General features: G+C 41.2%; 1 protein-coding gene across 1 annotated transcript; it reads left to right on the top strand.

Annotated features, from left to right (window-relative positions):
* The first annotated feature begins 2,920 nt into the window (after window positions 1–2,920).
* Window positions 2,921–8,130, top strand: ccnj (cyclin J). The gene is made up of 6 exons (XM_008280180.1): window positions 2,921–3,011; window positions 3,240–3,331; window positions 4,580–4,790; window positions 4,881–5,180; window positions 7,297–7,456; window positions 7,758–8,130. Exons 2-6 carry the CDS (start codon window positions 3,263–3,265, stop codon window positions 8,128–8,130), a joined length of 1,113 nt encoding a protein of 370 aa, XP_008278402.1. The 5' UTR covers window positions 2,921–3,011; window positions 3,240–3,262.
* The last annotated feature ends 7,706 nt before the right edge of the window (window positions 8,131–15,836 follow it).

The following is a 15,836-nucleotide window of genomic DNA, read 5'->3' as shown; positions in this document are numbered from 1 at the left end:
GCTATGTTTTACAAAAAGACTTTTTAAGCGTTGGACTGCTTTCATTTGTGAACTGTGTGAGAGATAACCATGTATGCAATCTACACAGGCAATCATTCCTGTATGAATAAACTGTTTGTCATTATGTGTGTCATTACAAAATTTGGATTTAGAAACCGAGCGATGTCTTGCGTCAGCCACACTTCCTAGTTGATGCACGATGCGGGTGCAGTGTAATGTCAATAGCTTAAAACCACTTACAGCCTCTACTGTGATATTTCTGTCCATGTGCATTGACAAAGAGTCAACAGTGGGTTGCACACGCTCCTGAGCAGGTCAATGGCTGCCAGCTGCCCTCCAACCAGGAGCTGCATGATACCAGGAAAAAGAGAAGCACTGAAAGGAAGGCCACCAGCTCCCTCCACCCAGGACACCATTTGTTTCCTCTCGGAGACAGTTCCAGTCCATTAAGAAGGAGACTACCCACCACCTCGACAGCGACCACCACTGAGCAGTTAGCATTACCAATCCTCTTAAGACTCGCCCCCTGCATGCAGCCACACTCTTCCCACTGCTCTTTTTGTTATTTAAACACAGCATGGAAGCACTATAATGCCTTTTTAGTAAAAATTTATATTGAATTTGTACTAAATCTGAAGACAGTAAAGAGAAATAAAAAGGATGCAAGGTGAATTGCATATAAATGGCTGTTTCTGAGTTACAGTCAGTTATTATTCCATGCTACCTGAATGCACTTTGCTGTACACATTTTATCAGTTTAGGGTTTTATTGACCTATCAGTAATCAATTTCCCTCTGCATCACAAACATAATGAGCGTTTCTGCTAACCTGGGACAGTGCATTACATGACCGAACCCTCTGCGCTTGAAAGACAGGGAAACCGCTGCAACACTGATGTTGCTTTAACCTATTTGGGTCACGTTTAATGGTGCTGTGCTGCTGGGGCTAGCTGACCCATTTTGGGTTTGCTTTACAAACGTGACTCAATGAATTATTTTGTCAGCATGAAATTAAACAGGCATTGCTTCTTTTGTGGGAAGAACACATGCAGAAATATAAGTGCAAGTACAATTTAAACTAAAACTATTTGTGTTGTTCCTGATTGTAGTTTTTAGGAGGAGACTGTGTACTCAGAGTAGAGTTGAGTTTAGTGAATGCAGCTCACACAGCTGTGCACAATACACATATGTATCCATACGCTCATTCAGTATGCATTTTTCTTTGCTCATAATTGCGCAATATTTCATTCATTTAAGGCACAACATTTCCAAATTGGCTATCTGTCTATTTTCACTTTCATTAGAACAAAATAGATAAATTCCCATCATGTGGCCTATAAACCAGCACCCTGATGAGGTGAAAGATGCTCAGGGTGACTCCACACTGACACAAGACAGCAGGACAGACAAGATAGACAGTGGTAGATGAGCTTCTCTGTATTTAACATAGAAGGACTGACAACATAATACACTATCCATTCTAAGTTTATTATTTAGGTTAGTGCGACCTAGCTTGGGTGAATGTCTGAATGTGTTACTTGCAGTCCTATTAACCAGAATATGCTTTGTGTTAGGAAGGTTTTCATAGATTTTATTGTCATATTGGTTCAAAAGCCCAGGCTTGTTTCAGGTCGTGTTGACAAAGAGTCCAATAGAGATTAATCCTATACTTGTTTTGTTTATTTCTCTATCCTGTGGTGCTATGTAAGTGGAAAAGAGAATTTTTTTTTTCATAATCAAATGCATATAAAATGATAAAAAGTAGTTCTTTTTTTAATCTAGAAATCTGAAAATAGGAACAAATGTGTGTGTTTTTTGTATGCTGCAAATGTGCAACTTGGAGTTTGGGATATATCTTTTAATTATTTTACATTTTACATGTAGAATGTCATTCTGTCATGCTACAGAATGGGATTCCTCTGTGACCAAATTATCCACAAGTGATGAATCCTATATCTTGTTGTTTGTTTAACTCTATCTTGTGTTGCCATAGGTGTGAAAAAAGATTTTCATGTTGCACAAAATGCAGAGATGTATTAAATGAGTAGATCATTATCTGAAAATAGGAACAATTGTGTCAAAATTTCATCAGAAGCATCCAGTGCACGAATAATTCATTTGATTTTATCCTTTAATTTTATTTTTGCCCCATCTAAAGCGCTTTAAATAACCTCTGTGTTTGATGAGGTGCTTTATAAATGAACTTGCATGCTTCCTGAACAAAAGGTTGCCAGTGAAGTGTCTTTTTTCTGTTTTAGCTTGTGAGCTTTCACTATAATTACAGACATCATTGAGTTTATAATATGTACTCACAGACATACAACATCTTTATTTGGAAATCTGCACAATTGTGTTTCTATCCAAAAATTGCCATTTGACTGGTTAATGGTTGTATTAGACAAGTGGCTGTCCAGGCTCTCCAACGATTGGATGTTGACATCTGTTCTTACGTCTAATTGGCTGCGTCCTCTACGCTACATCCCATGACGTAATGACGCAGTGATGCATTCAAGTGTAAATCCAAAACTTCTCCCGTACTTTGGAAGTTTCCTCTGGGAGACAGTAGACATTCAGACATAAGTATTTATGAATACAAACAATATTTCACCAACAATCTTTCATTGCTTATGCCCATTTTCAATAAATACGCTATAGCATGCATGAGGGATAACTTTTAAGGCGAATGAGCGAGATTTTTAGAAATAACATAAAACACGATGTGTTAAAGACACAACAAAAGGGTATATAAATTGGGTTTGGTGTACGTTTTTGTGCTTGTCACCCGCTGAAAACCACTTTTCGTGTTTTTCTGCTTCATTTAAATCGATCGGTCTGTCGAAATTCCGACCGGCCCGTGAACGCAGCAGCAGTGTTTGCTGAGCTCGTGCTGCTTGAGCCGAAAGCGCCTCACTGACTACAACAATGAGTGGGAGCAAAGCGTGTCCGGCTAGTTTGAGTGGAAGTTTACTTCAGTGAAACTTGCCCGTAATATTCACTACATGTGCTCATTGGGTGAGTGTCAACTTTCAAGCCGCCGACACTAACTTTTTTGCTTGACATTCCCACATTAGAAAAATCACAAAGGCGACTCATCCCGGTGTCCAGTCCTGCCGAGCACTTCCATGGCTGCGAGTTTCACTCTGTCATTGTGTGTCAGGAATGATTTGATTCCTTCCTCCCCCTCCTCCATGTGCAGAGCATCTTCAAGTTATTTGATTGTGATTTTTTTTTGCCTTTCAGAAGTTCCCAAAGCACTGTGTTAAATGGAGCTGGAGGACCAATGGTGGAAAGGACAACTTGCTGCAGATATATACCAGGCGCTGCGATACAAAGTGAGTCCAGAAATTCCGAGCAAAAAATAGACCAAAAGGAGGCAACCATGGAAAAAAAAAAAGTTTCTTTGAAGTGTCACGCTTTAGTTTCCGCCACAGCTTCACATTATTCAGCTGATACCAATTACACCCAAAAATGATGACATGTAGGTCGGTAGTGGGTTTTAAATCCATGCATAACTTAATCATTTTATACTTTTTTTTTTAAAAACCATTTATTATTAAAGTTCATTCACCACATGTAGTGAAATAGATTTTTCCCTTTGCAATTTTAACTTGTTTGTTTCCTGTATTCTGATTTATTTCAACCCCATGCTGATATTGTGTGCACATGCATGTCTATGTTGTGTCTACATAATATTCTAATAGAATCTGATCAAAATGTAGGGCTTGACATGATAGAGGGGAAATACTGATATTTTGTTTGTCTGCCAGATGAAAAAAAAAACCCTCTTACTACAAGATGACTTGAAGAACTATTTGGAAAGAATGACACGATAGGGGTGATGTAAAAAGGAAAATAAAAAATAACAGAGTTCAAAGAATTCATTTGAAATATTTCTCATGTGGTGCAACACTGGCATCCAAATTCTTATTATTTATTTTTTTTGCTTTGGAAGACGTTCAGGCATGACTTTCATCATGCAGCTTTGTGCTGCTAATTTAAATGTTCCAACAAATTAGTTGTGTCGCTGCAACACGCTGCCAACAGAGGAGCAGGTTTTGGTAAACAGCATCGTCTCTGCAGCTGAGATATTTCCTTTTTCCTCTTTCTGGCAACTACATCTTTCTTTTCGGTGTTTCTTTCTTGTTCCTTGCTCATTTTTTTTGTGTACATGTGGAACCCGTGTGTCACAAAACTCCTCGTCTTGTAAATAAAGTTAAAGGTCCTATATTGTGCCCCTTTTCAACTCCAGCTTTCAGGGCGGTTCTAAACACTTTTGAAACCTGTTAGCTGCTGTTGTTCCTGCCATCACCATATGGGACCTTTTTAAAAGACACTCACTTTACCCAAGAACCCTTTAGTCAGAGCAATTTAGCGTCAGTCAGACCGGCTTCTCTTGTAGATTAGTCGTAGAAAATGAGCTGCAGAACAAATGCATGACATGTTTGAGTTATTTCAGTTTCCTTTACATTGCACCTTCAGCGATGTGACTATTGAGCATGCTCACGATGTGTTGTGCAGCCCCAGTTGTGATGATCAAAGATGTGTTCTCGAGATCTCAAATACAATCTTCTGTCTAACAGGAGCTCAAGTTGCCGTCCTACAAAGGCCAGTCCCCTCAGCTCAACTTGAGGCGGTACTTTGCAGACCTCATAGCCATCGTCAGCAACCGCTTCAGGCTGTGTCCTGCAGCCAGACACCTGGCCGTCTACCTGCTGGACCTCTTCATGGACCGCTATGACGTCACGCTGCAGCAGCTCCACATGGTCTCTCTCTCGTGTCTTCTTCTGGCCTGTAAGTGTCCAAGCAGCTGACCTCACATTCCAGCTTCTCACTGTTTAGTCTCTACACTGCTGTCAAGGATCACGTTATTTTTCTCTGCAGGTAAATTTGAGGAAAGGGAAGACCGTGTGCCAAAGCTGGAGACCTTGAACAGCCTGGGCTGCATGAGCTCCATGAACCTGGTCCTGACTAAGCAGGGTTTGCTGCACATGGAGCTGCTCCTGCTGGAAACTTTCCAGTGGAATCTTTACCTCCCTACAGCTGCTCATTTCATAGAATACTACCTGTCTATTGCCGTCCATGAGGGGGATCTGCATGATGGCTGGCCTATGACCTGCCTGGAGAGGACTAAACTATATATGGCCAAATATGCTGATTACTTCCTGGAGGTTTCCTTGCAAGGTACATTGCACTTTATAAGGTATCTGGACTGTTTACAATTACAGGTGTTTCCCAATATGTGATCAGAAAAATTTAAGAGTCTGAAATGGGAGAAAAGTTCAGTTTCACTAAGTTCAAATTAGAGGAAATGTTATTGATTTGAGAATGTGTATAAATGATTCACCATTACCAAAAAAAAAAAAAAAAAAAAAAAACGGTTTCTGGTAGCGACATTCCAGTTAGGTTTGTGAGTCCTTACTCTGGTTTGATCCGAGTCATTTAATATTCAGTATCTGCTGATACCATTTTCCTGGATCATACACATTGTAGATTAGCTGTAGTACCAGGTTGCACCAGCAGGTGAAGCCTCTTAAGTAGACACAAAGACAAAGTCTTCTGTAAGGCTTAATGACTCTGGCCAGCACTAATGTAATAAATCCAACTTAAACCAAGGTGGAATGAAACACAGCCATGTGTGCTGCTGTTAGCATGTGTCCATGGCTTAAACCAGCAATGTCAGCACAGGTCTGATGCCCACTGTGCTGAGTTTGTATTATGACTTAATCATTTATTCATTAATAATATTGCATTTACTAAGAATATTATTAAAATATCTGACACTTCTTTGATTGTGGATGTAAACAAAGGATCAGGCTTCGGATTGTTCAGGAGCTGATCAGTTAAAATTACCCTGATCAACTGAGTTAATATTGGCACATCTCTAGCTTCTGAAAAACGCTTGTGGTTAGTTTTTGACATCAACAAAAGTTTGGTACGAGCGTTTTCCGTATCTCAAATTTGCAGCAATGTCAATTTTTTTTTTTTGCCACTGGACACTGTGGGGAAAATGGTCCAATGCATTAGCTATACCCTACTGCAGCGACCACTGTATGGCAACCATTCATGCTCACATTCACACCAACGGTCGGTTCAGAACCACCATTTAACCCACCACGCATGTGTTTAGATTGTAGGAGGATGCCAGAGAACCTGAAGGAGACCCACACAGGGAGCCTGTGCAGTTGACTGACAGTCTGTGCCACTGTTCAAGTACCAAGAAAACCAATCTTGAGATCCTATAAAAGTTACATAAAATATGAATGAGCAGGCTTGTTATAAATTATAGACATTCCCCGAAGCCCGCTGTAACCTTTCCGCAAAGTTAGCCAGAAGTTCACTGCAAAGTTTGCCCCGGATCTAATTTCTATATGAAAACATGACATCGCTGCAGATTTGCAGCAACGTTCCGAAAGACGAAAATACAGCTGCAGCAGGCGCCAGCGAAATGTGTTCTCTGAGCTTTTTGTCCACTTTAACTTGACCCCTCAGAAAAAAAAAGTTTACTTTGGATATTCACAGTTCATAGCAATAAACTGTACCTTATATTTGATCTGTCTGTCCGTCTTCTCCAAATATTTATATCAAAATAATAAAACAAATTTACATCTAAGTTTGCTTAACCATGTCAGATCACATGAATTCTAGATGAATCTGAATTCTTGCTAGGCTAATTAGCTTTAGCAGTAGTTAAGTTTTCTTTCTGTATAATTGGCTACAACTCATTTAGCTGAGTGGAATAAAATAAGAAAATCATTACTAAGATGTTGGTTCACCAAAATGGATATTTTCACCTGCAGATAAGCTCGTGAGAATTTAGTTTTAACTTGAGCTAATGCTAGCAAAGGCTCACCAGCTAGCTTTCTCTTTATATAACGCTGTTGTTTTAGCAAACTTAGCTTCCTGCAGTATGAGAAGCAATTTTTAGTCTGGCAAATTGTTAGTTAATATATGTATATATATATATATATATCTTTTTTTAAACCTTAACCTTAAAATGAGTTGGGTAAATTCACATAATAAGTGGTACTGTATGGTCTTATCCTCAATATTTAAACTTATCATGTACATTTCTCAACTACAAACCCCTTTGGCTCGATGGTTCTTGCTTTATATAAATAATATAAATAATGTAGACTTAACTAGACAGTAAAAAATCCCACAAAGCAGTGACAATACAGCCAGGGTTCGGTTACAGCTCTGTTTTGTCGATACTGTAAAATGCTGTTTTCATCAGAATATATTTGTACCATTTCTTTGTGTTAACTTGCTGGGTCTACTGTTTTCTTTTTCCTCTCAGATCATGTGTTCTTGTGTTTTGCACCCTCACTGGTGGCCGCTGCATGTGTGGCCGCTTCACGCCTCATCCTCCACCTGTCCCCCACATGGCCACCCCGACTGCAGCGCCTCACCGGCTACGCATGGGAGAACCTGGTCCCGTGTGCCGAGAAACTACTCGTGTGCGTATCTAGCTGTCACTCAGATGACGCCGGCTCGCTTACGTGACAGTTAATAAAAATGACTGCGGTCACTGGGGAAAATTTAAAATGGGAATTTATTTTGGCGACAGTGATTAAGATGGATACTGACAGCTCACAGTGGCACGCATTGCACAAGGACAATAGGCTCTCAAAGACTGCACAAGCAGACAGTGGCCTTTACATTTCACACTATACATACACGTCACTGGTCATCTTTACAGCACTGGCTCTTTTCACTAATCAACAGTGCAACTCTTTGTCTCTTTTTTTTTTTCCTCAGTGCACATGACAGTGATGTCAAAGAGGCCAACAAGCAAAAGTGCCAGCAGCCCGGCCAACAGCAGCAGCAGCAGCAGCAGCAGCAGGGCCAGACAGTGTTCCACAGTTCAGGCCAGGCAGCCACTGTGGCGCAGTACCTGCCCCGGCCCAGCATGCAGTATCCCCAGCAAGCCCCTCAGCCCAGCCTGGCCCCTAACCACAGGCCTGCCTCCTACCTCAGCCACTCCAGCACCAGCCTGCAGGCTCCCAGCGGCCCCCAGCTCGGCAGCACCCAAGCCATCGCTGCCTCGCTGGATCCAAAGTCTAACATTCCCAACAGGGCTTACCAGGTCAGCATGCACTACTCCTGCGCTGCTCCGTGCTTTGACAGGTGATGGTTTTCCAAGATTTAGTCATTTTTTGGGCAGGATGAGAAAAGATGATCTGTTTCTCCTGAACGTAAGAGAATACACTGAAGGAAAAGAAAAAAAAAGCATATTTTTAATTTGAAGAGTCTTGATGAGATTGGTGGAGCACTTTGAACCATAAGGTATAGGCAATGTGCAATATGCCTATTCTGCTGTAATTATCTGTGTAGAGCCTGCATGAGAACTGTTTTGTTTTTTGTTTTTTTTCCAAGATGTTTAAGATATCAGGTATGAATGTTGTTGTGAGGTGCTCCGAGGCACAGTTTGCACCTCTGTTTCCACTAGTGTTACTGCATAATTTAGCTACAGACCAAAAGTCTTGTATTTATTTAAGCCAAAGTATATCAGAAGTATTGAATGCACAAATACCTTGTGCCTGTAGCCATTGTGACTATTACTATGCTAAGTTAAAAGGGCAGTAACAAAAAGGGATTTTGTCAGTTTGTGGTTGAGATAAGAGTTTGTGTAGGTGTTCTTTTCTTTTTCTTACTTTCTTTTCTTTTTTTTCTTTTTTTTTCTTTTTGGACAAATGTCATTTGTAAAGAATTGAATGAATATATTCCTCCAGATGACACAATGTCCCGAGAAAACTGTTGCTCTTCTGTACACAGGATTTCAGTCAGTGCTGTCCACTTCTATGATGATAGTTTTAAATAAAATTCCAACCTGTGTTAGTTAAACTATCACTCTGGTCCAGTGCATTTGTTTGATGCAATATATCACCTTAGAATTTCTTCTTCTTCTTCTTTTAAAGACCCCATCGATCCATTGATAATCAAGTGTTTTCCATTTTAACACGTCTATATAGGGTGTTTTTTTTTTTTTAACATCACGGCTGAGTATTTCCATCTCGACGCAGCGTTGTCCTGATGACAGTCTGTAAACACAGATTCAGACGTTTGGATTTTAACAAACCGAAGTAACCAGTCCTGTTTGCTGGCAGGGTGGGGCTTTGTGTATCGTTATTCCTTTTCAGAATTGGTTTCCAGTTGAAACATGCATGACTGCATCACTCTGATGTTACAACTTGCCATTAAGTAGTGTAGACTAGTTTAATGGTGTGCTGGTGTGCATGAGCTGCAAGGAGGGAAGAAAAACAAAGCGGAACTCCAAATTCTAATAGAATGTAATGCGGTAAGGCTGTCAGGTGTTCTGTAGTGTTCATTCTCTTGTAGATTATATCTTTTTATTTATTATCATCCTTACTGACTTAACATACATACAGTAATGATCTACTCTTCTGTCCTCGATTGGCTTTTTTCTTTGGGGAGCCAACCTCTTTAAATCTGTGGCATCATGTGGCATCTTTTAATATCATTTTAATGAATTTACAAACCCCTGGACTATAACCGCTCCTTTAGCAATGCACTCAAAATATACAACACATATCTGTGTTTTGGGGGGATTTGAGTCACAAACATCTCAGCTATGCTTCTGCAGCAGACTGACGAGAATGAGATATTTTTTGGGCCATAACCAAATAAAATGCTAAACACCAGTAGAGAATGACACTCAGTTCAAACCTGTACTTATTGCTGGAAAACAAAAATGCCATTTCTAAAAGTAAACTCAAAAAACAGTCCTTGTGGCTCCCAACTTACCCAGTTTTGAGCCTTTTTGGTGAAAAAAACAAAACACAACCTAATGCCAGACCTCCCCTTGCTTTGACCTTCTGTTATCACCCTGCCTGGGCCGCTGTGGTTCAGGTGGTAGAGCGGTTGTCCTCTGATTGGAAGGTTGGCGGTTCAATCTCCAGCCCCTCCACAGCTGAAGTGTCCTTGGGCAAGACACTGAACCCAATGGCAGGCAGCACCTTGCATGGCAGCTCTCTAGACATTGGTATGAATGTGTGTGAATGAGTGAATGAGAAACACACTGTAAAGCGCTTTGAGTGCCACAAAGGTAGAAAAGTGCTATATAAGTGCAGTTACCATTTTAAACAGCACCAGAGGAGAAGAGGAGATTCACTGGTTGTGTGAGCTCATAGTTCACAGTCACATTTTGAAAGTTAAAGAGACCCGATGCTGACGAATCATTGTGTCTTGTGTAAAGTTGATTTCTTAACTATAAGCCCTCTGCTTCCTCCATGTGTTTATAGAGCAGGACTAAGCATGTGTTGTGCTGATGTGATGTATCCCTGGCATTCCCCTCAAAATGTACATCTATGCACTGAAAGTTAACCCAGGAGCAAGATCAACTACATCATATTTAGGATATATATCAAGGAAGCAGCATGAGGTAGTGGAGGATGATGGCAACCATCCATTAATATAACAAACCAAGCACTGAGCAGTCAAACCCGTGGACACATCTTCACATTTAAGTTTTTTATTATTATTCTGACAGTTTTTCTACGTCGTGAAGACATTACAACTAGGAAACAACAAGTGGCCTGCCTCTCTAATCTGCTGTTTTTCTACTGCTAGCTGTCAAAGATATTAAAATTAAAATAAAAACGGAGCTACACATGAAAGTATTTTTATTCTTTTTTGTTTCTGGGCCTTGATTTTAATTCGTCACAATAACATTCACTCCCTGTTGAGCGTCAGCAACATTTGGCAATCGATCTATGTGCTTAGTGGGATCTAACACAGTCAGTGAGTGAGGAGCTGCTAATTCGCATTCCATCTTCATGATCCTGTGTGGCTCCTTTCGCTTTTACTGGATCCTGAACTTCACCCGTGAGTACGTACAAATGTCTTATACTGTTTATCAGTGACACCCTTTGCGATGCATGCACACTGCAGCCTGTAACCAGCCGTTTGTGTGAAGTGAGAAGGCAGTCAACAGTCTGCAGAGGGCAGCATGGGCCACATTTCTGTTGATGCTTTTCAACCTTCTTGGCCTCACGTCTCTTCGTGTTTTCCTATATGTGTGCTGTAAAATGATTTTTACCACCTCAGACACTGTAGTGAGTAATATTACAGACATGGCAGACATCCTTGTACTTTATTGTTTGTGTCGTGCTGGATTTAAGGATGCTGCTTCTAAAATCATGAAAAGAAGCCTCTGTTCTCCACTGATTCAAAACAGTATATTACATTTCTTTTGTGTGGGTTATTCTCAATCAGAGTTGTTTTTGTCAAGATAAAATAGAATAAAACTGGAGAGGGAATGTGGAAAATACTTCATCATGTATGTTGAAATCATGATCCACAGGCTTTCCTTCTCATTGACATCAGAAGAGGACAACATCTTCTATATTAGGGGACATGAAGCCGCCTTCTCCTCCTTCACATAGACTCTAAATCAGTCTGTTGTTTTTTTTTTTCACCCTGACATTGTCTTCATTCACCTTTGAGGCTGGAATCACAGCAGTTCCTTACAGAAAACCCCAGGGGGTCCAGAGAGACCTAGATTATAGTGAGTTCCTGTTATAAAACAATGTGGTCCAGCCCGAAGGAAACAACAGTTCCATGAAAACCTCTAATGCACTCCTGATTCCTGCGCGTCATGATGTGGCAGACCTACTAAAATAGCTTTTCCGATCTGAAGGCTGTACGCTGCGGAAGGCTTCCTGTGGAGGAGGAGGCCGATTGATGAACCTGGTGGTGAGGAGTCTTCTTGCCGCTCATGATTCGCTGCTCGTCTCCCAGCATATATACGTTCGCCAAAGCAGTAGGTGGACTGAGATGCCGTCCAGCAAGTTCTTCCACTTTATTTTATTTCTCCACATATATCCTCCCGCGTTAAGATAGCGGAGTCGCGACTGACCCAACCACCTTTCGTCAGTGTTTTGACTTCACAGAGGCACTTAGTGCGTGGTCGGGGTGAAGCAATGAAAACCACAATGAATAAGGATGGAGGAGGCAGCCCAGGCAGGCATTGGTTTAATCTGTTCTCAATGATGGAAAAAAACCAAACTGAAATACCATATGAGCATTTTAAAATTTTGAGACCAGGTTCAAGAGAAAGGCTGCAAAAGAAGCAAATTAAACTTTCACATACTTTTCTGCGGTTGCTAAAATGTTTTATGAAAAAAACCCAACAGCCCACTCATCCATCTGTTGCATCGTGCACAACCAAATTAAGCTCTGGGGAGGTTTAGCAAATTGTGTTTCCCATGTTTAAAATGTATATTTTTGTAAGCGCGATGAAATCCTTTGATAAACTAGCGCGCTGTATCAGTGCTGGTAGTCGGACTGCAGCGCAGCAGGCTTCCTGATCGTGGATTTGCAAGCAAAAACAGCAGCACGCGTCATTACTAATGGACCATCCGCTCAGAGATGAAAAGTAAAAAACATGAAACACTGGTAATATAATTGGGCATATTGAGAGGGAGCTTGTAGCTTGTGCAAGCTGTGAAATTTTCTGCCTCAGTGTATTTCCAAGTATCGTAGGGGGGGACTATCCCAGCTTAAAGAGTGAAAGACAGGGTACACTTTAACAGGCTGCCGGTCCATCACAGGGCGAACAATACCATATTATTGGACTGTAGGAGAAAGCTGGAGCACAAAAGGGAGAGCCAATCTAGAATCATCAGTTAACCTCGCATGAATGTCACATATATAACTCCAAAACCAAAAAGTTTAAGGAAGATTAAAACCTTTTCATCTGTAAGGCAAAAGAAAATGCTAACGATGGTGCCACCCTTCCAAGTTTCATTAATAACTGAAATGCTGAAGCTGCATAATGTAAATAGAAGAATGTCTATTCATTAGCAAGACCTGCCTCATCCTGCAGAGGAGCACAGACGACTGGAGCCTATCCCAGATGACACCGGGCCCAGACACCACGCTGCTCGCCCACACTCACACCTACAGCCCGTTTAGAATAATCAATTAACCCGCCATGCGTGTCTTTGGACTGTGAGAGAACACGTCTAGAAACCTCGCACCAGGGGAAGCCACAGCAGGTTTGAATGCAGAACGCTCTTGCTGTGACCAGACTTTTTCTCAGGTTTGTCTCAATAAAGTACCTGCACATCCACACACACATTGGAAAATGGATTTAATTGTAATGCACGAGCATGGAGAACGCCGTTAATTAGATGCACAGAATTGTTTACGAATGAGTATGACTAAGTGTGATGCCAGTGAGGGGTGAGGTGAGCTTTGTTGCTCCAGCAGAAGAAGAAGAAGAGGGAGGGGGGGGGGCAGCGCAAAATAAAAAACAACAACAAACAGGTGTGCAGGGCAGGTAGGCATTTAGAGACATTTAACAGGAAAGGGAGTGTTTTCGGGTGTGGTCCTGTCCCTGAACTTTAGCTCGAAATTTTACCTCCATCTGTGCTGGTCGGACAATAAGAGTGTGTTCCAAACTGAAGACAGGCAAGCAAGGTATCCATTCTTCAACCATGCCCAAACAGGATGACGTTACAGGAGGATTAATTGGGCCTCATGTTTCTTTCAATGTGCATTTTAATCAGAATCAGAACCTTTTCTTTAATCAACAGAACAGCATGTGGGCCTACAATGTCAGTAGGAAGATCTTGACCTGAGTGGTTGTTCATTTTGGGTGAAACCACATTTTCTATCATTTCAGACATCACAAAACTTTCTCAGAAGGGATGTGTGAGAAAAGTCTAACCAGTTTTGACTAAATCTGGTGATTTAGTACGAGGAAGGGATGAAGGCAGAGAAATAGAAAACAATAAGCAACAACAAAAAAAAGTTTTATTTCCTTCTCGCAGACAGGAATAGGTCGTGTTCAGAGAGTGCGAGCTCCTGAACTTCAAACACTGGAAGCAGTCTGACTTGTCAAGCTTCTTCAGCTGTGATGCCAGACGTTATCCTTCAGGGCATGCAGACGAAAGCTTGTGTTTCTGTGTCTCTGTTCAGAAGACAACAACAAGGGCAGATTGTTCTGAGGACTGTTGGCTCCCGGGCACATGTTGGTGCTCTACCATGTTTCATGTTGTTATGGAAAAAGCAAACTTTCACACATGAAGGGCACTAATGTGATAAATACAGTCACTTTTGTTGACTCTACAAATCCGATTGCTACTGAAAAGTGTCAGAGATTCTTTTTTTGAATACCTTTTAATTAGACACTTTAGTAGGATTCAATCTTTTGTTCACAGAGTTGACAAAATGTGCGTTTAAATTTGCTTCCCTGTCTGTTTATTCTTTTTATTGTAGTAAGATTAAAAAAAGATCATTAGTGTTGGTGTGTGTGTGTCTTCCTCACGTATCTCAACAACCATACATTTGCAGCAATTGCGCAGCCTGCCGCAGCGTCTAGACTGCCTGTCATGGTGCCCAAACTACCTGCTATGGTGTCCAAACTGCAACCTCCGGCGGTGCTCAAGCTCCCTACTTTGGTGGCCAGACTGCAGCCTGCCGTGACGCCCAAACAGCCTACGGTGGTGCCCAAACTGCAGACCGCCATCGCGTTTGCCACGACACCCAAACCGCAGCCTGCAGCAGCTGAACATCCAGTTCTAAAACTGCCAAGCCAGATGAAAGCAACGCAGGATGCTGCAGAGAATGTAACACTTCAGATCTCTGAGGCGGACTTTCATGAGATCTTATGCGATGAGGCAGAAGAGCAAGAAAAGGCCGCCGTGCTACGTGAGATAGAGGAGTTGAACATACTGCTCGAAACACAAAAGAGCTGAACAAGAGATGGCTGTCCCTTACATAGAGCTTCTTAAAAAGAGGATGCATTAAGATCATTTTCAAACTGAGCAACTGGACTCCTTCCCCTAACCCAAACTGAGTCTTTGGAGTATTTTCTAGTTTTCTGTTTTCATATATTTGTGCAACCTAAATACAAACATAATATATCTCACTAATAAATGAAGGAATCCCTGTCTGTGTATCTTCTTCTTGTTTGCGTATCTAAACAGCCGTTCATCTGGTTTAAAGTCAGCTGGTGTGCTGCTGGGGATCTGAGGAAGTGCAGTGTCAAGTTTGAAGTTTTTTAGAGGAACAGAGGTCATTTTTAGGGTCTTTTTTTTTTTTTAGGTCTCCACTGAATCTTTGGCTGCCTGTGGGGGGAGCCTGAGTTCCCAGACAACATCATAGGTGGAGCTACCACACCTCCGACCCACCATCCAGGGGTCGATCCTCTGAGCTCCTCCTCCACATCGCGTCCATCCAGATCTGCAGCGTTGTTCTTCACCTCTGCTCCATCACCAGTGTCTAGACCCCATCAGGAGGTATTCTTGTAATATTCATGACATAACTAAACCCCTACACTATCCCAGAGACGCTCATTTACTTAATTCCTAAAGTCATTTAGAGCTTCCATTTCCCAACCACCAGCTGAAGTGAGATTTGCTTTAACAGAATGAAATATTCCTTTTTTTTTTTCAACTCATCTGCTGTTGTTTTCTTATATATATATGTATCAGATGAATCCTCTCTCTGAAGTTTTTTTTCTCTCCTTCCATCTTCACCTAGCAACTCCTATGAACCCACCTCACTTCTGGATTCCTCCAGTCTCACACTTAACACAAAAAGAATGTTTCCGATGAAAAGATTTACTGAGCATTGGTCTTTTGTGTAGCAATGAAGTATCTAGTCTGTGTGTGGGATGCAGGAATAATTTTAGCAACTGGATTAAAACATTTATCATCAGTGTTTAAACTGAAGATTTGTCATGTTTTAGATAACCAAACAAGACTGGATTTCTGTCTTTTCAGCTCACTGTTTTTCTAATAAATTCTTTGTAAACACGTGAACTAAATATCTGAGTTACGGTAAGTGTTATATTCTAATTTCATAATG

This window comes from Stegastes partitus, unplaced genomic scaffold (genome assembly GCF_000690725.1).
Source record: "Stegastes partitus isolate 25-593 unplaced genomic scaffold, Stegastes_partitus-1.0.2 Scaffold184, whole genome shotgun sequence".
Taxonomy (NCBI): domain Eukaryota; kingdom Metazoa; phylum Chordata; class Actinopteri; family Pomacentridae; genus Stegastes; species Stegastes partitus.
This window is presented reverse-complemented; position numbering and strand designations above follow the sequence as displayed.

What these genes read in the sequence shown, in the direction of transcription:
- ccnj (XM_008280180.1), top strand. Translation starts at nt 3,263, where the DNA reads ATGGAGCTGGAGGACCAATGGTGGAAAGGACAACTTGCTGCAGATATA. An exon ending in ACCAGGCGCTGCGATACAAA is followed by an intron (nt 3,332 to 4,579) that starts GTGAGTCCAGAA and finishes TCTGTCTAACAG; the next exon opens with GAGCTCAAGTTGCCGTCCTA. An exon ending in CTCGTGTCTTCTTCTGGCCT is followed by an intron (nt 4,791 to 4,880) that starts GTAAGTGTCCAA and finishes TTTTCTCTGCAG; the next exon opens with GTAAATTTGAGGAAAGGGAA.